We start from the raw sequence: 23,750 nt of genomic DNA, 5'->3' as shown, positions 1-23,750 counted from the left end.
ACAAAAATCGACGGACGGAGGTATATATTCCATGCATTTTAATGTGTTACTAAATGGTTTTCTGTTTTATCCTTTTCTGTCTAGGTATCGGACGAGATCGGAGAATTACAATTGAGTAGATCGGAGGGGCGATGTTGCCGTTTTTAGCGCTGTATGTAGGGTGCAATATCTAATCCAAAACTTAACGTACTGTATAATATAAATAAAATATACCATGCTTTTTAACCATGTTTGTATTCTTTAATCACAGAAATATTTATTTTTAGATTAGAAAATCTTTTCCCAGAAAACGAAAATCTAACCGTAGACTTTAAACAAATTAAAATCGCTGCTAATTGCGTAAAGAAAATTCCAATATACTTTCACCCAAGGTCAGAAGGTTCAAACGAATTTAAAGTGCCAATTAGTTTAAACTGTATGCGAAAAGTGGTTAAGATTACCGGCTGTGGGGTGAAAGTTAACATGCAACTATTAAAACCACAAGATGCATTTATCGATATGGGAAAAACAAAACTAGGAGATACTAGCACATATAGCATGTTCGTTATTAACAAAACACCATGTCAAGTTGAAGCCAAGATTATATTATCGGATGAAGATTTACCACCAATCGATATCGGTCCAGTCGAATCCATGAAACCCGAAATTGTAGTACCTGATGTACCACCACCTACAGAGAGAGAGTATGATATTATTATTATATTAGTATAGAGCATTTCATGTCTGACAATCCCCATTATATATACAATATATATATATATATATATATTATATATATATATATATATATATATATATATATACATACAGTATAGGTAAAAGTTTATGGTCGGTATGGGCCTTACGTGAGATGGAGTGAGAAACAACTGTTTAAAAAGAGAAAGGTATATTAGGTCCGCCCTTTAAATATCGCCGAAAATACATGAGTGGAAATAATAAAAAAGGGGAAATTCAACGTTGCCAAACTTATTGGTTTTATTTGACCTGTTGTCTTTTTAGCATTTGAACAATGTTCTAAGATAACCAAATTTGGGCGAAATGGATTTAAATGACAGCTTACTGTTTTTTATTGGGAATATGCCACAATTTTACTTAACAATAAGTGTAATATAACATTTTGATTTCCACTTTCGAAATCGTTTTATATTCGTATTTTAATGATTCGTATTTTAACTACGATTTCTTATTTACTAACTTATTTTAAAGTCAGATTGTGCCTTATTTCCAATAAAAATAATTAACTGCATATAACGCCACAAACTTCATACAAAATTATTTGGCAACATCTCGTGTCGCGTGGTCAAAGCTCCGAATCAAAGTAGGGATACAGGTAACGAGAACGAGTAGAGATGGGTCAATGCTTTTTAAATGCATTCTTTTTTTTTCGAATCCTGAGAAAACTAATAAATATTTTTAAAAAATTTAAACGCAGAATGAAAGAATACATTATTAACGAGGGCCGAAAGTGCCTGAAAAATTCTATAATGTTTATTTTAATAAGTTACAGGGGTGAAAAATAGAGAAAATTTAGTGTGATTTTGAATTTCAAATATCTCATTCAAAAAAACTTCTTGTTTATTCTAAGGGACTTTCGGCCCTCGGTAATAATGTAATTTTTCATTCTGCGTTTAAATTTTTCAAAAATATTTGTTAGTTTTCTCAGGATTCGAAAAATGAATGCATTTAAAAAGCATTGGCCTGCAATTTCGCGCCTACAGCTCTTAAAACCGATTTTCGTAAACAAGTAACTATGATTGTTTAACAGTAGTTTCAAGTAAGAGAGTACCTACATAAACAAACATAATGACGATTATCGTTTATGTGTATATTTATTGAAGTGAAAGAAACTACTGAAGGATATATTTATTATAACTTGAAAAATAAACTCTTCTTCTCTTCTTCTACTTCTTGGAGATCTTTCGATCTGTTTAATTCTGAAGCTGCCTCTGGTTAATTTCCTGGGAGGTAGATTGCCAACTATTCCTCCATCTTTTAGGTGGTCTTCCTGGAGGTCTTGAACCGGGCGGGTTATTTTCTAGTGCAATTTTTGGGAGTCTATTCTCATCCATTCGTCTTACATCACTGTACCACATCCTTTTACGATGCCTTCCCCATCTTACAATATCTTGAATTTTGCACTGCTCTCTAACGTTTGTATTTCTCACCCTGTCTCTTCTTGTCTTGCCCATTATTGTTCTTAGGGTTTTCATCTCGGCAACCCAAAAATAAACTAAACAATACAAATAGTAAATCGTACTTACATTTACATTACACGTTATTATTAAATCGCGAATCGTCTAAATTGATATTTAAAAACATAAGTTTTTCTACTTCACTTCTTGTTAACCGTATTCTTCTTTTATTTACCAGAATATTACCTTTTATTTATTCTTTTATAATTAAACCAGATTTTGAACATGTGTTCACATTTACAATACTTTATGAATATAGTGGTTAAGTTAGGATATACATGACGATGGTTTTTCCACCATTGTAATGGACCCTCGATACAGGTGTACGTTTAGATGAGTCATGTCCATTTAATTACACCATGGAGTTAAGTCATCTTTATCGGTTTGTTTTTCTTGTACTGGTTGATTTTCAATAGTACAATCTTCTTTTTCTTTTTTTATAGAAATAAATAGCTTCTTAACTCTTTCTTTTGTTTTTTTATCTGCATTTTTATTAGAAAATCCCTGCACTTTAAATCGTGAATCCATAAATGTACATGATGACAATGTGCCACTCTGTTCTATCCCTCTAAATCTTTTTGCTAAACCCGATATTAGTAATTGTACTACGTCGGATACTATGAATGTAAGGTTTATCATCATCATAAGTGGCTCGACAATCCGTTGTGGATCTTGGCCTGCTCACAAAGAAGTCGCCACTCCTGTCGATTCCTGGCAACTTCCCTCCAACTTCTTCTAGGGGTTAGAAGATGAAGATGGATGTAAGGTTACCGTTTGCTAAAATTTTATTGCAAGATTCTTGCAGGCAGCGTACCATAACAATCACTGAACTACCCTTCAAAAATTTTTGGCCAATCATTGTACTTATTTTTATTTCTTTAAAAGGCCGTAAAATTTGGGAAAGTTGAGAAATAATCCAGTCTTCATTATTTAGATTTGGTCTAAGTCTAAGTCTGTATTAACTAATACCAATGTGGAACGGATTGCCTCTTTTAATTCGGTCATTCTTTTTAACATGTAATAGGTGAAGTTCTACCTAGTTTCCACGTCTTGGAATGGCCGTTTGGAAACTTTGTTATGTTGTAATTGATACCTAAAAGCCTTTCTGAAGATAAGGTACTTTTTTTGAAATGTGTTTTTTGCCGAATTGTCGAAAAAAGACTTTTTATTTTATCTATTTGTACACGACAGCATGTGCGTCCTCCACCAATAAATTTAACGTATGAGCAAAACAATTTAAATGTTTTCATTCCAAAACATCTTTAATAGCTTTGACCATATTTGAGGCATTATCAGTTACTGCAAAATTTACTTTTCGTTTTAGACCCCACTGATAATATTTTCACTAATTTCAAAAGCGATGTTTTCTTAATTATAGTTTCCAGAAAAATGGCAGCCTAATAAAACCGTTTTAAATTCTAAATTTTCGGTTAAATATTGTCCTGTTAATGCGATATAACTCTCAGTTACTCCATATGTCCAGAGGCCAGTAGTAATACAGATATTTTTTACTTCTTTCTTCTTCTCTAATAATTTACTCAGTTTTCATATAACATTCCTGAAGTAATGAACCTGACATAATGAACAAGTTTTTCTTGTTGGCGGTTTATATCCAGGAATCCACCCTGCAAACTTTTTAAAAGCTCGTTCTTCAACTATGAAAAACGGATGAAACGAGTCTTTGCATAGGTTTAGTAAATCCATATCTATTTGTTTCTTTTGTTCTAAACTAAACGCTTGAGTGGCGGTGGCAGTATGTCAGTACTTGTAGTAGAAGTAGTCGAAACGGACAGAAATGCGTCAGGAGAAGTTTCAATCATTGCAATATTCAGAAAGTGGACCAAAAAAGCTGCATCTTCTACAAATGTGCATTTTTTGAAAATAAAATTATTATTCTTATACTAGGTCAATAATTTTGACTAAGAAAAATAATTCTTAATTGAATATTTACAATAAATAAATCCTTTAACGAACTATTAATAAAGATTTGAAATCGAAAATGCAGATCAATCGAAACTCATTCATTAATAAGAATACCTAATTATAAAAAACAAAGAAAAGAGTTAAGAAGCTGGTTATTTCTATAAAAAAAGAAAAAGAAGATTGTACTAGTGAAAATCAACAGTACAAGAAATGAAACAAGAAAAGAAAAAGAAACTGATAAAGATGACTTAAGTCCATGGTGTATTTTTGATGAATTAATTGGACATGACCCATCCAAAAATACACCTATATCGAGAGATATAAAAGAAGTCGACATGTATTTGTCTGATGATATTACCCACAAAAAATTTCAAACGGAGATTGGAACTGTCCATTACAGTGGCGAAAAAACCATCGCCATGTATATCCTAACTTAACCACTATATTCATAAAATATTGTAATATTATAACAAAATCTGTTCCTTGTGAACACATGTTCAAAACCTAATTTAATTTTAAATAAAAGAAGAACACGGTTAACAAGAAAAGTGGAAAAACTTATGTTTTTAAAATGTCAATTTAGACGATTCGCGATTTAATAATGTGTAATGTAAATGATAGTACTATTTGTATTGTTTAATTTATTTTTCAAGTTATAATAAATATAGCCTTCGTTAGTTTCTTTCAATATAATAGCCAATATGTTTGTTTGTGTACTCGCTTATTTGAGACTACTGGTAAACAATCAACTAGTTACAGTTTACGAAAAACGGTTCCGATAAAAATGTCAACGACCCACCTCTAGTTTCATGGGTATATTAGGATCGGAAGCAGAGATATGTAAAATATCTTTGATCGGAACTAATCGTCTCATTAATGGCCAATGGGTGTAAATAAGAAATGTGGAGGGGAGACCAAGGGGAAATATGATTGTTGTCTTTGTCTATTCGCTTAAAATATGATTTTATATCTGGGTTAGATATGCTGTTAAATTTTACCATACAGACCATAAACTTTTACCTACACTGTATATATATATATATATATATATATATATATATATATATATATATATATATATATTTATATATATATATATATATATTTATATATATATATATATATATATATATATATATATATATATATATATATATATTAAATGTAGTTCGTTATAAGTCATTTTCGGTCAAATGTTTGAGAATAAAAGAAATGATATCCAAGTCCGGTCAAATAGTATGAATTTAAAAAAAAATATCTGTAACTTGCAAGATGTTTCTGATAAACGGAAAAACGAAATTTCTAAATATTTTATTGAATTAGCAAAAATTAAGAAGTAACCTTTCAAGAATTTGTTGTTCTCTTATTGCTTTTTTCAAAATAGTCTAGTTGCACTAGCTTTTTTTTCCTGTGAAAGGAACAACTTCTGGGAAATGTCGACCGGTAACTGGTGAATTTGGAAGTGACACACCTCTATCTTTGTAGAAAACCTCAATCAGTTGCGTTATTAAACCCATTCGAAATTCTAGATGCATAGACGCAAGCTGATGAAATGTTTCTCGGTCGGCAGCTATATGAAACAAATCCTCGACCTTTCGATCTGTCGATATGTTCATTGTCTAATATTACAGAACCAGGACTCCGTCTAAATTCGTTCAAATTCCGAAAGCCTAACTCGAAAGAACGAAATAAATCGCTTAAATTCCCAGATAGCTTATTTTAGATACAACAAGTGCAAGACGAATTATCTCGGGATAGTTTCTTAAGGGGTTAAATTTAATATGTTAATTTTATGAAAATATTAATTCTAAAAATAAATAAATTGGATATTTTTATAATTTCCTTAAAAATAGCAAATCAAAACCATAACTCCATTACAATGGACAATAAAAACTGTGTTGTGAATATTTATATAATAATTACAGGTATTTCATTATTAACTATACTGCTTACATGCAATCTTTAATCAGATAAGTCTTTTATACAATTAACACATGGTTAAAGGGACACACATATTATACAGGGTGAGTCATAACTATTGGGACATAGACTAAGGACAGGTTATTTGGACCAAAATATGGCTATTGGGTCAAACATGCCTTAATAAAATGTTGCTGCGAAAAAAGATACAGGGTGTTAAAGTAAATTTTTGTTTTTCGTTTTTTGCTAATAGTTTCGCTGTATATTTATAAATTGCTATCAAAATTGGCACATAGGCATAATCTTAGGCAAGAAATAGTATTTTATTTACAATTTTACATTTTGTCATAGAGGGCGCCACATGGATCATTTCTAATGATCAAATTGAGTCTAAACTTTTTTGATGGAACTTTTTAGTAATTTTTATTAGAAAATATGACGTAAACATCATTTTTACGTAAAATTGGTACTCTTGTTTAAACATGATAATTTCAACAGTTTTCGATAAAAACGCAGTCGAACTGCTTAGAGTCTTAAAAAAGGATTTCAAATATTATTTCATTTATGAAAAGTATGCTTTGGACTGTCAGATAATTGTTGTTGGTAAATGTCATTTGTTCAGGGTAAATTATTTTTGATGTGACAGTGTAGTGTAATGTTGCATTTTTTAAAAGTAATCATTACTTTTTTTGATTGAAATGCCTCGTCACAATCATTTTACTAATGAAGAAATGCGAGATATGATTTGCGAAGAAAATGTTTGCGGTCGCTCGGCAGCCAGAAGGTATGGAATGTTATACGCAAACAGAAGGCAACCAAATCACAAAGCTTTTGCAAGATTATGTCGTAGTTTAGGTGAAACTGGGTCATTTTACACTAAAAATCGGGGTGGTCGACCGAAACAAATCACACCTAATCTAGAAGATGAACTTTTGGTTCGAGTAGATAAAAATCCTAAAATAAGTTCACGACATCTATCAGTAGCAACAGGAGTAAGTCAGTCGTCTATCGTTAGAATTCTAAAAAAAGAGAACCTCCATCCTTATCACTTCACTCCTGTTCAAAATTTACTTCCAACAGATCTTCCACGACGGTTACAGTTTTGCCAACGTATTCTGAATAAACATCACAATGACAGACACTTTATTAAGAATATTATGTTCACCGACGAAGCAACTTTTACCAGACGAGGGGTTTTTAATTAGTGAAATCGTCATTATTGGGAAGAAGAAAACCCGTATGCTATTAAAGCTAGACATTTTCAGCATGAGTTTAAATTGAATATTTGGTGTGGCATTATAGGCGACCAACTACTAGGGCCTTATGTATTTCCTCCGAATTTAAATGGAGATTCTTATTTATTCTTTTTGGAAAATACTCTTAGTGATATTTTAGATGATCTGTCACTGGATGTAAGAAGAAAAATGTGGTTTATGTAGGATGGAGCGCCACCTCATTTTTCATTGGCTGTTAGAAATCATCTTAATGACGTATTTCCTCAACGATGGATTGGCAGAGGCAGTCATTTTCAATGGCCACCAAGAAGTCCTGAGTACAACCCGCTAGATTTTTATTTTTGGGGACATCAGAAGTCCTTAGTTCATGCCAATGAAATTAATACACGAGACGAACTTTGGAGATACATTCAAAATACAGCTAATCTTATAAGGGGACAGAATAATATTTTTTTTAACGTCCGAAAATCCTTTATAAAAAGAATAAGAAAAGGCATAGAAATCGGAGGAGACCATGTAGAACATTTGGTTAGAGTTTTTGTGAGTTCTTTTAAGTTAAAGTGTGTTTAGTTTTGATTTATCGTCAAAACGGAAACCTTACGTTAGTTGCAACTTTGTTTATTAGTTTGGTATTTGATAGTGGAATTTGTAAATAAAATACTATTTCTTGTCTAGGATTATGCCTCTGTGCCAATTGTGATAGCAATTTATAAATATATAGGGAAACTATTAGCAAAAAACGAAAAACAAAAATTAACTGTAACACCCTGTATCTTTTTTCTCAGCGACATTTTATTAAGGCATATTTGGCCCAATAACCATATATTTTGGTTCAAATAACCTGTCCTTAGTCTATGTCCCAATAGTTATGACTCACCCTGTATAACACATGAAGGGAATGAATTGAATCACAAATTTCAGACTTAACTCATCTATATTGTATTTTTGATAGTTTTTATGAAACTGAAAAAACTAAGGCTTCATACATACCATCATCCTACCATCTTTTATCAAATTTATAATAATTTTTAAAATGGTACTGGTCGTTATACAGTTTGGAAACTCGGTCTTTGTATGTTTTCCATCTCTTAGTCAGTTTTTTTATATTCTTTGGAAACTGGCCTTTCACCCTACGTGCATTAATTGTACGCCATGTATCCAGTGGGTCTTTGGTAAGGCGAGTGTATGATTTCTTGGCAGAGCTGGATTCTATTTCTAGATCTTCCGACTCATTCGTCAGAATCAGTGGACATTGTAATTTTGTTACAGATTTAGCGTCGACAAAAAAATTGGTTGTTAGTATTTTATTTGCAGTGTTGTTCGTAAAGTCATCATCATTCAATTTTCGCTTATCTACTGCTGGACATAGATCTCCCTCATAATTTTCCATCTTTTTCGATCTTGTGCCTCTTGCATCCAATTCCTATGACAACGTTATAGATCCCCAGTCCAACGTGTTGGTGGACGATCTCTGCTTCGGTAGGCATCATCTCTTGGTTTCTATATCAGTATCAGCTTTGTATATCTGTTATCTGTCATTCGAGCCACGTGACCTGCCCAGTTCCATTTTAGTGTTGCTACTCTCTCTACTGCATCAGCCACTCCTGTTCTTTGTCGTAGCTGGCGATTTTAGATCTTGTCTCGTAGTGAAACGCCCAACATAGCACGCGTCATCGCCCTTTGACACACACGGATCTTTTGAACTGTTCTCCTTGTCATGGTTAACGTTTCCGCACCGTAGGTTAACACTGGCAAAACACACTGATTAAACGTTTTTCTTTTAAGGCATATTGGTATATCAGACGATTTGAAAATATGGTTCAGCTTGCCGAAGGCTGCCCAAGTCAGTCTTATACGACGGAGAAGCTCAACGGTTTGGTTATCTTTTCCTGTGCGAATCTCATGACCTAGGTATTTATAGGCCATTACCTGGTCTATGGATCCTGTTCCTACGCATGTGTCTTCGCTGACTACAAGATTTGTCATCATCTGGGTTTTAGATATATTTATTTTCAATCCCCCTTCTAGCGAGGAAAGGTAGAGCTGATTTAAAAGTTCTTTGGCCTCATCTATCCTATCAGCTATTAGTACAATATCATCTGCAAACCTTAGATGGCTAAGCTTTTCTCCGTTTATGTTTATGCCCTTGTCGTTTAGTTTTGCCCTTTTACATATATATTCCAATGTTCGTAAAGTAGTTGATGCAAAATAATGCAGATCATAAATGCCGCTTACTTATGCTATTGGAATATAATTCTTTTACTGAGAATCATCTTATAAAATGATGTATTTCTTAAAGCGAAAATATATTTCGAAAAAAAAATCTTATTTTGTTGGGATGAGACAAAAACACCGATCTAAATGTGACCATACAAAAAAAAGTTCACTTTTTAATTAGTTTATTACTTCTATTTTATTATTAATATATTTACATATTTAATATATATTTATATTAATATAGGTACTTATTTAGTGCTCTTTGTTATATTCTTATAGTATGTATTATTAATTGTATATTTGTTGTTATAGAAATTGATTTGATAACTGATGATTTTTCAGGGCAAGGAAAAAAGGAACGACTTCTACGCTTTCTGTAAAAGACAAAAGTAAAAAAGACATCAACAAAAAAGGAAACAAATCGACTAAAAAAGATGACAGGGCTCCTAATGATAAGTTAGTATGAGTTTTTTTGATAAATACCAATAAGTTCTGCTAAGTATGACTATTTTCAAGAATGATAATACCTGCGTAAAGTTCTAAAAAGATAGTGAAGCTTGTTTATATATATATATATATATATATATATATATATATATATATATATATATATATATATATATATATAAATTCAAAGGAGGGAAATAATTGGGTGAACAGCTGACAGACAAAGTATACTCTCTTTTTACAATACCCAGTATATTTCGACTATTTTCAAGTTTTACTCACTTCCTAAAATTCACACACCAACACTGTCAGTTTGTCCTATTGTTGCCTCGGTTGGAGCACCTACCGAAGATAAAGCAATGATTATAACTGATATTCTTACTAAAGCATATTTTATGATATTGATAACCCATATTATATTAAAGATTTTTTTGAAGTCAGTAAACGTTTCAATGGTATCTCTCGACCTTAAAACTATGTATTGTCTAGTTTAGATGTGGTATTACTTTTTAGCAATATATATTTAAAATTTTGTCTAAGATCTATAAACAAAAACTGGTCTGATATTACCAAACATTGCAAAATTACTAAAGACAAATTCTTTGATATGATGACCTTTTTTTTTAGACATTTCACTTTTGATAACCAAATATATAAACAAACTTTTGAAACACTAAGGGGAGCAAAAATAAGTCATATCCTTGCCACATATATCATATCATGGATGGTTTGCTAGATATAGTACTACCAACTCTATCTTTTAAAGTCCCTTTCATTAAAAAGTATGTAGATGATATCATATTGGCATTGCCTAAACATGGAGTGGATGAATTAATATTCACGTTTAACAGTTAAGATTTTTATATAAAATTTACTGTTGAAATGGAACATGATGAATATTCTGTTCCATTTTGGATACATGTTTCATTAGATCTACAGATAATAGAATAGTCGTTGATTGGTATAGGAAACCAATGAGCTCGGGAAGATACCTCGGAAAATCTTAACATTCTTTACAAACTTTTTATTGACAATTCTTATCCACATACACTGATCAAAAAAAATCCTATTTAACACCGAATCTATTGATCTATTAACAATTCAAAAAGACAATAACATAAATCAACACACTACATCCCAAGGACAACAAAAATTTTCTTAATTACCTTACATCAAAGAAGTCACTCCAGCTTTAACCAGAATATTTAAAAATGTTACGGATGTAAAAATTTTAAATAACACAGTTCTAACCATAAATAAAGTGTTCTCAAAAGGATAGACATTCTAAATAATTAATAATAAATGTAATCTAAAGTATCTCTTATACAGATTGTTATAAAGAATATATAGGACAAAGTTCAAGATCCATAAAAAATCAGATTACCTCCCACAAAAGTGACTGTAGATTATACCCAGAAAGATGCACTCTTTCCACAAATGTGTATCACAATAATCACTATGGATTATAGTAAATTCCTTTAAAATCTAAGGTATTGGAAGTAACTATAGAGACTATAAGAGAATCTATCTAGAGATGGCTTTCATAGCAGAGTGTGATAATTGTATCAACAAAAAATCAGATATATTAAACATTTGAGTGAAATATACTCCTATTTAATATCCTAGGACAAGAATAGAAGAACCAAAGTTAACAGGTTTGCCTAAGATCTGTCGCTTGATTTATTAAAAATTTTGTTTATTAATAAATTACTTAAACTGTATGACTGATCAAAAATATGATCATGATCAAAAAAAAAATTTTACTAACTGCCTATTTATATAAAACAAAATTGTACATCAAATCAATGTCTAACCTTAATCATAAATCTGTCAGATATAAAAAAAATATTTAGTTTAACATTATATACTTTAATTTAAATTGTAGATGGCAAAAATGTGTAATTTCTGTGCCTTAGTTTTAGTTTTTATTTATTGTTTGTATAACTGCTTCAATTCTAACATCTTGACACACATCCTCACTTAGTAAGTATAAAAAAAACTAATTCATCATATGTAAGAGATACCTAATAATCATCATTGTAGTTTTCTTTGATGATGCCTATGAAAATAGACGAAATATATTGGATATTATAAAAAGAGGATACTTTGTCTATCAGCTATTTACCCAATTATTTCTTTTCTTGGAATTTAAATTTGAGTCAAACAAAGCTGTTATCAACCAATTTTCTATTCATATATATATATATATATATATATATATATATATATATATATATATATATATATATATATATATATATATATATATATATATATAAAGTTAGTAGGTATCGGCATAGCCCGCAACAAAGGAAAATAAATATAATAAAATATGTGTACAAGGTGACAGAAGCAATATGACCAATTTGTGGTAGCCAAAATTCTAGAAACTTTACAAAAATCTTAGTTTTATTACAGGATCTTTTTTAAACGTCAGTTTTTTAATTAGATTAGTATTTAAAAAAATGCACAATGGTTAATATGAAGAAAATTAATAATTGGTGGTATAATCTAAATTTTTTATCACAGATTCGATTCTGAAAGTCATAGCATCCACGAGAGGAGCCAAATCTTCTGGTATTATAACTCCAAACCAGTTTTGAATAATGGCTTTTATGAGTTCTTTTTTCTTACTTGGGTTTCGGCGTGATATAAACACTTTAGCATTGACCATAAATTTTCTATTGGATTTAGATCGGGACTATTTTTAGGTCAAGGCAAGACAGTAATGTCATGGTTTCTTAACCATGTCATGAAAGTCTTGGCCGTATGACAAGGCTCTCTATTCCGCTGGAAAATGCACTTTTGAGCATCTCCTTCAAACAAATCTCTGATATTTGTCAGAAGTTTGGCATGCAGTATTTGTTCCTGATATTTTTTGCATTAATATTCCCCTTTATGTATGCCAAACGGTTAACTCCGTTAGTGGTCATACAAGCCCATACCATGACAAGGCGCTTCATAGTGATCGTAGTACACTGGGCAAAATGTCTTTTCCCAGTGGGGGGCGAACAAACTTCATTCGATTACTTCCAAAGATTAAGACTATTACTATTACTACTCCAAATTATCTTCCTTGTTTGTTTTTCTGACCATTCTTTGTGTGTCAAAGTAAAATCAATATTTCTTCTTCATCTTTAGTTACTTCTGCAAGTCGCTGTACAATCTCTTTTTTTATTAAATTCAAAAACTTTTCTTAATTTAAATTCTCCTTATAGACAAATAGTCCTAAAATATTGTATCTAAATACTGCTGCTTTCCTTGACTGCTAACCAGCAGTCAAGGAAACAGCGTTTTCTTATTCTGTCCAATGATTGGCTGTCGTAATAGCTTCAAATTGTCTAAGGTACATGGACCAAGAAGACTTTCTATCAAATGGTGGTAATTTGAATCTCATGTGATGTTTTGTTTCGTCTCTCGGTAATTTTTATTTCACTACAGGATCTTATACTACTGCATTAACTGGTGGTATCGATTTCGTATTGGTTATCATGCTCTCTAACTATTTGATCTTCTCTTCTACCTTATCCAATGCTCTAGAAACTTTTTCAAATTTCTCATTGTTCTGGCCACATACTTCTTTAATCATTTGAGAAGTCTCATCGAACCTTCTAGAAACATTGTCGAATTTCTCGTCGTTTTGTCTAGCTGCTTCTTTAATAATTTGAGACGTTTCATAGAATCTTTTGGAAACATTCTCGAATTTATCATAATTTTTTCTAGAAGTTTCCCAAAACATTAGAGAAACATTTTTAAATTCCTCATCATTTTTCTAGAAGTTTCTTCGATAATTTGAGAAACATTTTTAAATTTCTCGTCCAATCTTCTGGAAACATTTTCGAATCATTCATCATTTTTTCTAGAAGTTTCTTCAATCTTCGTTAAAAGCTTCTTCTGTTGATTGAAAATGAAATGTATCTGGATCATATTCATTCTTGTTGAGAAGATCCTTCAGCCGTTCTTGAAGGATCTTCTTGGACCCACTGCATTTCGTTCTTCTAGTTGTTCACGTAACTGTTTTACTGATGGTTCTGCAAGCCGTACCTTTGGTCAGGTACACACGTAGTTTTTAAATGTTCTTTCTTACAAAGATCACTCACTACCAAACTACGTGGAAGTTCCCGATGAACAATACTTTTCAAAAGTTTAAAACTTCAAAAGTCACTGCTAACTTTTACCGTAGTCACCGTAACACCACTGTAATGGGTTTAACAATAAAACGAGTAATCCTAATTTACGCGAATATATTTATTTATAAGCTTACAGTACGATATCTTATCAACTAAAAAATCTTATCAGCGCGGCTTTTATATATTCAAATACAGTCCAAAATTTTCTAAAATAGTCCATCTGTATCGTCGCTATTATGAAAATCTCGCTAGCCACGTCTTCTTGTTACACTACCTAACCTTTTATTCACGTATTTACTTATTTTAGTATTTTTTATTTTAGCTTAGCTGTAATTCCTAAACCTATACCTTCGAATGAATGCGAAAATTTTCATATTTATCCTTCAAAACCGGTCAGGATAGATTCTAATAAGAAATACGAATTTATTGTAGAATTTAAACCAGTTGACCGAAAAGAGAATTATTCAACCAAGGTAATACTTAATGAAATATTAACTTAGTATTCATTTTACACACACACACACACATAATATACATATATAACATAGTGGTATTATTGACTATTGATTTAAATATCAAGTGGTGATTCTTGAAGATGCAGTCAGTCTATTTGGCCCACCAGACAAAGAAAACTCTTTGACTTACTGTCAGGCTTTCGAATTTATTTTAATTCTTTTTCAAGACATCTGTGAACAAATCAATATAAAAATTATCTAGTCTTACTTACTAGTCGTGAGATTACAGTTTATCGAAATTAAAAATATGATGATGAGCAATATTTCAACCAAGGTTTTTAGATGTTTCGGGGTAACTTATAATTGTGTGGTTGTCGATAAAAATATCTTGAAATAAATTTTAAATGAAATATTATTTTTTTTTATGATCCTTTCTAAAAAGTCGCTAAAATATCATCAAATCTATGAACAGGTACATTTAGTTACACAGAATTGTTTCATGCTTCAGAAAATATGTCGAGGGTGTGAAGCAATTTTAAACGCGTACTTAAGGTAGTTTTGTAGAATCGCCCATACTCCAGTTGTTAGAGACGAAAATGTCACTGGACCTCTAAAAATCATAACAAGCTGAATTTTGCTAAGAATGTCAGTTTTAAAACCCCAAAAAAAATGCAAAAGGATTTGCTAAATTTGCTACTCCTACCCCTGGGCTTTTTACTAAAGCACCGTCCCCCCCCTCCGTAGGAGGAAAACAGAAAACATCGATTTAAACCAGTGGTCTCTCAGAAATAACGCTTGAAGCGACCGACGTTTTTGAATGTCAGTTACGCGCGCGAAATTAATTTTTTAAATTAAAATTTTTATCAACTCAACGGTAAGAATTAATTTTGCTGCAAATGAAGTCAGTATATAAAGCAATTAAATAAATAAACGTTGTGCAATTTTTTCCATTTTTTACGATTCTCATGAAATCAATAAAATTTATTACGTCCATTGACCAGTCACTATGGAATTTCCATTTTAATGCTTAATCTTCAAAACTTATAGCACAAAATTTTAATTTTGAGTTTTGGCGATAAATATGAGGCATTTAAAATATGCCTAAAAACGCTGAATTTAAACTTTCATATTACAAATTATTTAAAACTGCTTTAATTTAGCAAAAATAAGTGCGCGCATCTTGTTCGCTCAGTCGGAATCAGCCATGTTTTAAACGGAACCAGTGCTGTTCAGTGACATTTTATCTGGTGTGCATAGAAAAATTAACCCGGTTTAATTTATTTACGGCCACTATAGACATAATATGCACTATTTTATTCGTACTTTTAGTTGAAGAATAGATTAAATTATTTCAAATGTACTAAATTATTAATCTCTAAAAATTTCAATTACAGTTCTGTCGTAGCTTGTCACAAATTTCTCAATTGGAGTCTATGTTTCCGTTTAAAATATGGCGATCGCGTGCTGACAAACTTCAAAGGCGGCATCTGAGAGTGGGCATTCTGATTGTTACTTATTCTGTGTTATAGGTGTTAAAGATTAGGCTCTATAAATAAAAAGTCTACAGCGACCTTCAGTGACTTCATTTGCAACAAAATGCAAAAATTACATATGAAAGTTGCACTCTTAAGTCTTAAAACACATTTTAATTTTTGTCAATAGGAGACTCTGATCATGCGATATCGAATTTTTACCGTCGAGCTGATACAAATTCAATTTAAAAAATTGATTTCGCGCGCGTAACTGACATTCGCTTTAAGCATTGTTTCTGAGAAAACGGTTCATTCTACGTTATAGCATTTCGGCGTCGTCTTATATTCTTACTGTCGATGTCGAACGCGTGCACTTTTCCTCTAGTAGGACGTCGCCATCCGTTGGATGTCTGTCTAAGTGGGCGCTCACAACGAGACACCGACTCTCGCTCCGACCATAGAATCGTACCCTATTATCGATCGTCAGGTAAAATAAATGCACTATTTTAAAAACGAGCGTTCACTGTCAGTGCTATGCTCTAGGCGAGGATACGATGCGATGGTCTCCGTTATGAACCTACCCTAAGATTCGAGGTGGAGCCCACGTAATTTTTAATTATAAGGACCCTTGGTGTTTCGACAGACCTACTCGACGGTATACTAATGACGCGTGGCCGCTACTTTAGTTAACGTTCGGCCAGTAGCAAACACGTTCTGTGTTTGACGGCGATCGAAACTGGTGCTGATTCTGTCCCAGAACGACTGTTGGTTAAGGTGTTCTCGAACAGACCTCGTATGAAACGCTGATCAGCAACGCTCTAGATTTGGGTCTTTTTACGACCCGTCTTGAAACACGGACCAAGGAATCTAGCATGTGGGCGAGTTATTGAAATATAACTAAACCTAAACGCGTAATGAAAGTAAAGGTTTACCTTGCGTAGACCGAGGGAGGATAAGCGGTTTGCCCTTAAAAGTTACCGTTTCGCACTCCCAGAGTGTCTTATTCTCATTGCGAGAAGAGGCGCATCAAGAGCGTACACGCTGGGACCTAAAAGATGGTGAACTATGCATGGTCAGGACGAAGTCAGGAGAAACCCTAATGGAGGTCCGTAGCGCTTCTGACGTACAAATCGATCATCGAGACTGGGTATAGGGGCGAAAGACTAATCGAACCATCTAGTAGCTGGTCCTCAGGATAGCTGGCGCTCGTTCTGTACGAGTTTCATCCGGTAAAGTGAATAATTAGAGGAATTGGGGTCAAAACGACCTCAACCTATTCTCAAACTTTAAATGGGTGAGATCGTCGGCTTGCTAGAACTTATAAAGCCGTGGAAAACGAATCAAAGTGATACGTCGGGCATTTTTGGTAAGCAGAACTGGCACTGTAAGATGAACCGCGTTATCTGGGATGATACGCGTATACAACTATTGTTGTATACGCTACATTTATCATTCGAAACATTTTTTTCTACGACGTACAGATTCTTGGTAAATCAATGTTTTCCGTTTTTCTTCTCCTACAAGTAGGTTTTAGGAGGAAGTCCAGCGGTAGGAGTAGCACTTTTTTGCATTTTCTAGTTCAACTAAAGTAAAAGTAGTAAAATTCAACTTGTTCATCTCGTTTTTAAAGATCAAATCTCTGACTGCTCGACCAATCTAAAAGAAATAAAATAAACTGTTGGACGAATCAAAAACTTTGGACGCTCACTCTATACTTTAATATCATTAACTAATTTTGTTTCTCTTTTAGATATACTACAAAATATTTGATTATATTGGGCTATTGAGTTCAATAAAGGGAAGATGTGTAGTACCCGAATTTTCATTGGATCAAAACCTACTAACGTTTTGCAACGTTTTGGTTGGACATGAAAGAACGAACACTTTATTGTTAAGAAATACTGGAGACTTTGGAATTAAGTACTTGTTTTTATATTTTTATGTTTTTATGTTTTTTGTTATACTTCCTGCAAAATTTTTGTGGATAATTTCACAGTATTGTATAAGAAAGCAACTATATTTATAGTATACTTATATATTTTTCTTACGCACTATCTTTAAAACATCTAAGTGAAAAATGGTACATATAAATTTTGAGCTGTTGTATGTCGTCCTTTATTAACAACATTTACTTGTATAATAACGTAAGCAGTCTGTAAATTAAAATTAGATAAGTTGTAGAAAATTTGGAGAATATTTTTTCTTTCTTTAAGAGATAACAACAAATGACTCTTTAGTGGACAGCTAAAAACTCCGTGAAAAAATTGAAACATAATTCTACCACTAGAATTGAAATATGATTTTTCTGAATTTGTTTCCCACTTAGACTTAGATCTTTTTCAAACTGACATATTTTTCTTACGTTTTTTACCCCTACTTGATCCAGGTTTCACAAGTCCATCTTCTTTGAAGCTTTCCTAGAATACTCATCATCAGATGGTAGATGGAACTTAGAGTCAGAATCTGTTTCAAATTCGCTGGGTTTACGAGTACTAGATGTATCCGACAACGGCATTTCCAATATATAACAAAAATATTCTCTATTAGTTAATGCAAGTAATAAATTGTCTTAAAATTAAAAATTAACCTATACTGTTTGCAACATCGCTTATAAAACGAGCCTTCTTTCTTCATTTTAAAGTTATAATCTTAAAAAATTTAGAATCCTTATTTAAATTTTGAGCCGAGATATTTACAATCACTATTAATATAAAATACAATAATTTATTCACCGTTACACAACATTGCACAAACATAAACCGTATAAAAGGCTGATAGTATTGTAAAAACCAATGAACGCTATAGATTATCTCAAAGTGACTAGTCTGTACAGGGTAAATGCACAACATCGATGCCATACTTCTTTGCAAACTTGCATTAAAATAAACGTCACTTCTTACTACTTAGCCTAATCCATCTTTTGTGTTGAGGGTAGCTTAAGTACTAATGCCCACTAACGACCCTGTCTGGCTTCCTTCTGTCAGTGGTTCTCAAACATAAATAATATTTGCTACAACATACTTGGGTTAAATTAAAATAAAATAGAAATTAAGAAATGCCTTTTATTTATGTCACACAAGCAGTTTGTTTTTAATTCTACAGTATGTGCTAGCGATACAAACCATTTGTTTATAGATTTAAATAAAATCGAATAAAATAAAATAAAATATAAAGAAACATTTTATTTATTAATTATATTGTCACTGTCACATTTAGTTTCTGCTTCACTATCATCATCATCATTATTATCGTCACTGTCATCACTATATCCGTTATTTATATTTATAATAATTGGTTCGATATCATCCAACAAATTGTCAATTTCCCACATTTTTTTTCTGTTGCTATTACTTGGTTTATGTATTTTTTTCATTTCTCTGGCGTAATGACCTGGTACGCTGCTGTAATTAAATTTCGAATTTCAGCTTCTTTAAAATTCGCGTTGCGTCCAGCTAGATACCGTTCACGTTCACTTCATTCCAAACCATTTCGATGGGATTGAGTTCACAGTGATAGAGTGCGAGCCTCAGAATCTTCACATTGTGCTTTCTGGCAATATCTTCTATTGTGTACCTGTCATATTTTGCTTTGAAGGCCTTGACTACATCAAGTAACTCGCATTTTAGGTAGTCTTCTTCAAAAAATAGGTCCTTTGACAGAAGCCATTCTTGAATATCTTTTTTTAGTGTTGAACTGTTGGGAATTTGTTCTGACTTTCTGCTGTGATAGGAGGCATTGTCCATTACCACAACAGTTTTTTCTGGCAAATTTAGCATTAAGTTATTTTTGAACCAATCTTCGAAGGTCGGTCCGTCCATTTCGTCGTGGTAGTCCTGAGTATTTTTCTTTGCCAAAAACGTGAACTCTGCTCCATCAACAAATCCACTGGTAGATCCTGCGTGCAATAAAACGAACCGTATACCACGAGCTGTTGGAGCTTTTAATCCTGTTGTCAGACCACGAACAAAAGTATCGCGATGAGATGTAATTATTTTATCAACCCATTCTTTTTTCAACTGTGCCCGATATTTACCCATGATTCATCCAAATACACTTTGTTGTATCTTTCTGATTTACGAGATGATTTCTGGTTTTTCAATCAAAATTGAATTTCTGCCACATTTTATAAACACAAAATCCGTATTACTCAGCAAACGATGTAGGGTGGCCCGTGAAAATTTGGGCAAAGTTTCTTCGACATTTACAACAGCTAATATGGTGTATATTATTGGTGGTATGTTGTCACGAAAAAATTGATGAACTATTCTACGAATTTGGCCCCTGACACCTTCATCGTACTTGTCGTCACGAGAATTACCAACCTTTCGCTTCTTGGGCTTGCTCTTTGGAGATTGTAATCCAGCAGGTGATATTCCTGTCGTATGCGAAACAGAGTCTTTTCGAAAATACCACTCATTTCTGGCACTTTCCTAATTACACTTGATACAGAATCGTTGTTATCCTGATTAAGATGATAATTAATAATATTCATTAGTATCTGCTTCTCTGAAAGTTTCAGAGCTTTTCCACGTTTCCATTGAACAATTTCCTCCATTTTGCGGTAAAAATTCGGCGTCAAATATAACAATAGCCAACAACAGAAAATAACAATAATTGCCAACAGCAAATCACAACAACAGCTACCAACAAATAATAACAATAACAAAACAGTAACAGTACATCCAAGATACAAATAATTGTAACTCGAATATGTTTACGCGCTCCGAAGAACTAATAAAGACTAATTAAGGCCCTGGATGTATCAAGCTTTTAAACATATTCTGTACAAGAATTACTCTAATTGCTTCTTAATTACTGAATAACTTAGAAGAAAGTTGATATCAACCAAAATTACAAATTCCTTACACATTATGGCAGTAATTAGCACCGCAGGGACATAATTTAACATTTTAAAATAACATTTTAAATTTGGCAGTTAATAGAAATTATCGGAATTATTTTAAACTTTAAAACAAATGTTTATTTAATGCACATTTTATTATACTACTGCTACTAATAAAAGATAAAAGTTGATGAGTTACTATTAGAAACAAATAATGTATAGTATTATGTAAAGTTATTAGCAAACGATATTTGTAAATTACATAAAATTGTACGTGAGGACTTGTTGAGAACTCCTGGTTTATTTCGTTAATTTTGAAAGATAGACAATAGAGAACGCCATCGCTCACTGCATAAAACTGGCAACGTCATGGCGAAATTCCCATAAGGTTAGCATTGTATATCTTACCCTGTACAGACTAGTCACTTTGAGACAAAGTATAGACAAGAGTGATACAAACACACAAGACAAGAGTGAGAATGTCTAAAATATCATACTGTACAACTTGCGCCATCTCTTGGTATACCGTGAAATGTTAGTTGATCCACTTTGAACTGAAAAATATGATAAAAAGTACTATACTAAATATGTACTAAATTGTACTATATACCTATCTGAATAAAATATAATAGTTTTAGTAATATCCTTAGAAATATCCGTCTGACGCAATCTCCTTTTTTAACCTATGTAGATACATATTGTGTTTTAAATTTAAGGTTTAGATGGACTCATGAAGAATTGACACATTTTAAAATCATTCCTACAGAAGGCTATTTGGCGGCGAATAGTAAATTGCAAATTATGTTTACTTTTAAATGTGACAGCGTGGGTCAGATAATTAGGAAGGTAAGAAATATTTAACACTTACAATGATTGCTAATTGTAACCTGTTACTAAATGAAGTATGGTCCTAAGACAATTTACTCAGTAGGATTAGTAAGATAAGATGGGATTAGCGTAAAATGGGGTGAAATTGATACAAAGGGGTGAAATTGATAATTGCGAATGATTCTGAATATTTTAATTTTCCATGAATTCTAAGAAGCTTAACAAACGGTTGACAACGTCGCTTTAGTCAGTAAACACTAGCGTGAAACCTGTGACTTTCTAGTTAAAGTGAGTATATATTTTTATGGAAAAAGCTTTTTTTTATTTAGAAAAAACATATAATCCACATCAACCACGCAGGATTATTAGTGGAGTAACGTACACAAGAGTTCATTTTATTTACATTAAATAAATGTATATAAACGAAAATCTTTTAAATAATTTATTACATGGTCAGCGTTTATGGTTAAAGTGGTTTTGATGTCATCTGAGATTCCATATTTTCTTCTTGTTTCTTCGTGGTACTGGCAGTCAATCAGAATATGCTTCACCGTCAATGGGAGAGAAGAGTTTCTGCAGGCTGGAGAAGATTCTTTGTTGATTAGAAATTTATGGATCAGTGCAGTGTGTCCAATTCTTAGTCGGTTAGTTATTACTTGGCCCCTCCTCTTGGATGGATTATTCGAGATGGTCTTCACAAGGGGATAAATCTCATATAGTTTGGTTCCTGAATCTTTCCAGTAGTCTTGCCATATGTTCATACAGTGGTCTTTAATTAGGTTTTTAAGATCGAAGTATGGGTAATTTCTTGATTTGGTTGTGTATTGTGAGTTTATGCGACTTGTGTTTGCTAGATTGTCCATTTTCAGCTATTCCTACATGCGACGGTACCCAGATAAATGCTACTTCTTTTCGAGTTGATTGAATTATATTTATCTCATTTTTTATAGCCTAAAATATTGGATTTGTAGGGTATATTTGTTTATATACATTTATTCTCACTACGCGTTTTGAAGAAAATTAAGGCTTCCAAGGTGGTCCCGCCTGTGAGGATGCAGCAGTTTGTAGGTATGGATATAGTGTGAGTAGTGTATTTACAGTAGTATGTTGCAGCGTGTCCGTCATGAGCTTTAGAGGCATCACTGAAAATTTGGAGATAATTAGGATAATGAGATATCACTTCGGAGTACAAGTGTTTAATGAAAATCATCCCTTGATTATCCCTCAACTAGGCATGATTCGTCAGTTTCGTCAGCTGAAGAAGGGTTAGGGTTAATTTTTTTCTCTAGTCGGGTGATATTATTTCTTAACCTAGAATTTTGTGTGTAACAATAAATAAAATTAAGGATCTGAATTAGTTCCTCTGGTTCATTGGAGTAATCTTTAAAAGTTAATTCAGGGTTATGAGAGTTTAAAACATTTTCCATAAAATCACATATTTTATTGAAATTTAGTATAAATGGAGGTGATCTATTTTCGATTTTGTCTTTGATGGATTCTAGGGAGTGAATGACATCTTCGCGGGGGGTTTTGGAAGAGGTTTTGAGTTTCTTTTTTGGTTTATATTGTTTAGGGGTATTAAAAACGGAAGAGTCGGTTTTTGGGTTTTCTTCGTTAATTTCAGGAGATGATATATTATGTCTTTTTATCTGTTTAGAATTGACTGCATTATTTAAGGTTATTGGTGTTTCTTGTGTCGTAGTATTTTCAGTGTTATTTACAGCTGGTGCTGTTGTTTTGGAAGAAGAGGACGAAGCGTTTGGATTATTTTTAGACATGTTTTGGATGAGGTCGATTTCCGTAGTATTTTCAGTGTTATTTATAGCTGGTGATGTTGTTTTGGAAGAAGAAGACGAAGTGTTTGGATTATTTTTAGATATGTTTTGGATGAGGTCGGTTTCCGTAGATTGATATATTTTATCATTAGGTTCATTAGGTTTAGATAATGACGATGTTGTTTGAGTTGAATCTGAGGGGGGAGTTGAAGGGGTATCATTAGGTTCATGAGGTTTAGATAACGAGGATGTGGTTTGAGTTGAATCTAAAAGGGTAGTTGAATTAGTTTGGTTTAAAATGTGAGCGCATTCT

At 32.5% G+C, this 23,750-nt stretch overlaps 1 protein-coding gene across 2 annotated transcripts in view; it reads left to right on the top strand.

Moving 5' to 3' along the window:
• Positions 1 to 23,750, top strand: part of LOC140436736 (hydrocephalus-inducing protein homolog) — a 371,509-nt gene that overhangs the window by 315,730 nt on the left and 32,029 nt on the right. For both annotated transcript variants that reach the window (XM_072525797.1, XM_072525796.1), the window contains 5 exons: positions 267 to 683; positions 9,830 to 9,943; positions 14,387 to 14,537; positions 17,742 to 17,911; positions 21,551 to 21,680. In XM_072525797.1, the coding sequence (XP_072381898.1) occupies positions 267 to 683; positions 9,830 to 9,943; positions 14,387 to 14,537; positions 17,742 to 17,911; positions 21,551 to 21,680 (982 nt within the window). The remainder of the gene's footprint in view (positions 1 to 266; positions 684 to 9,829; positions 9,944 to 14,386; positions 14,538 to 17,741; positions 17,912 to 21,550; positions 21,681 to 23,750) is intronic.

This window comes from Diabrotica undecimpunctata, chromosome 3 (genome assembly GCF_040954645.1).
Source record: "Diabrotica undecimpunctata isolate CICGRU chromosome 3, icDiaUnde3, whole genome shotgun sequence".
Classification (NCBI taxonomy): Eukaryota; Metazoa; Arthropoda; class Insecta; order Coleoptera; family Chrysomelidae; genus Diabrotica; species Diabrotica undecimpunctata.
This window is presented reverse-complemented; position numbering and strand designations above follow the sequence as displayed.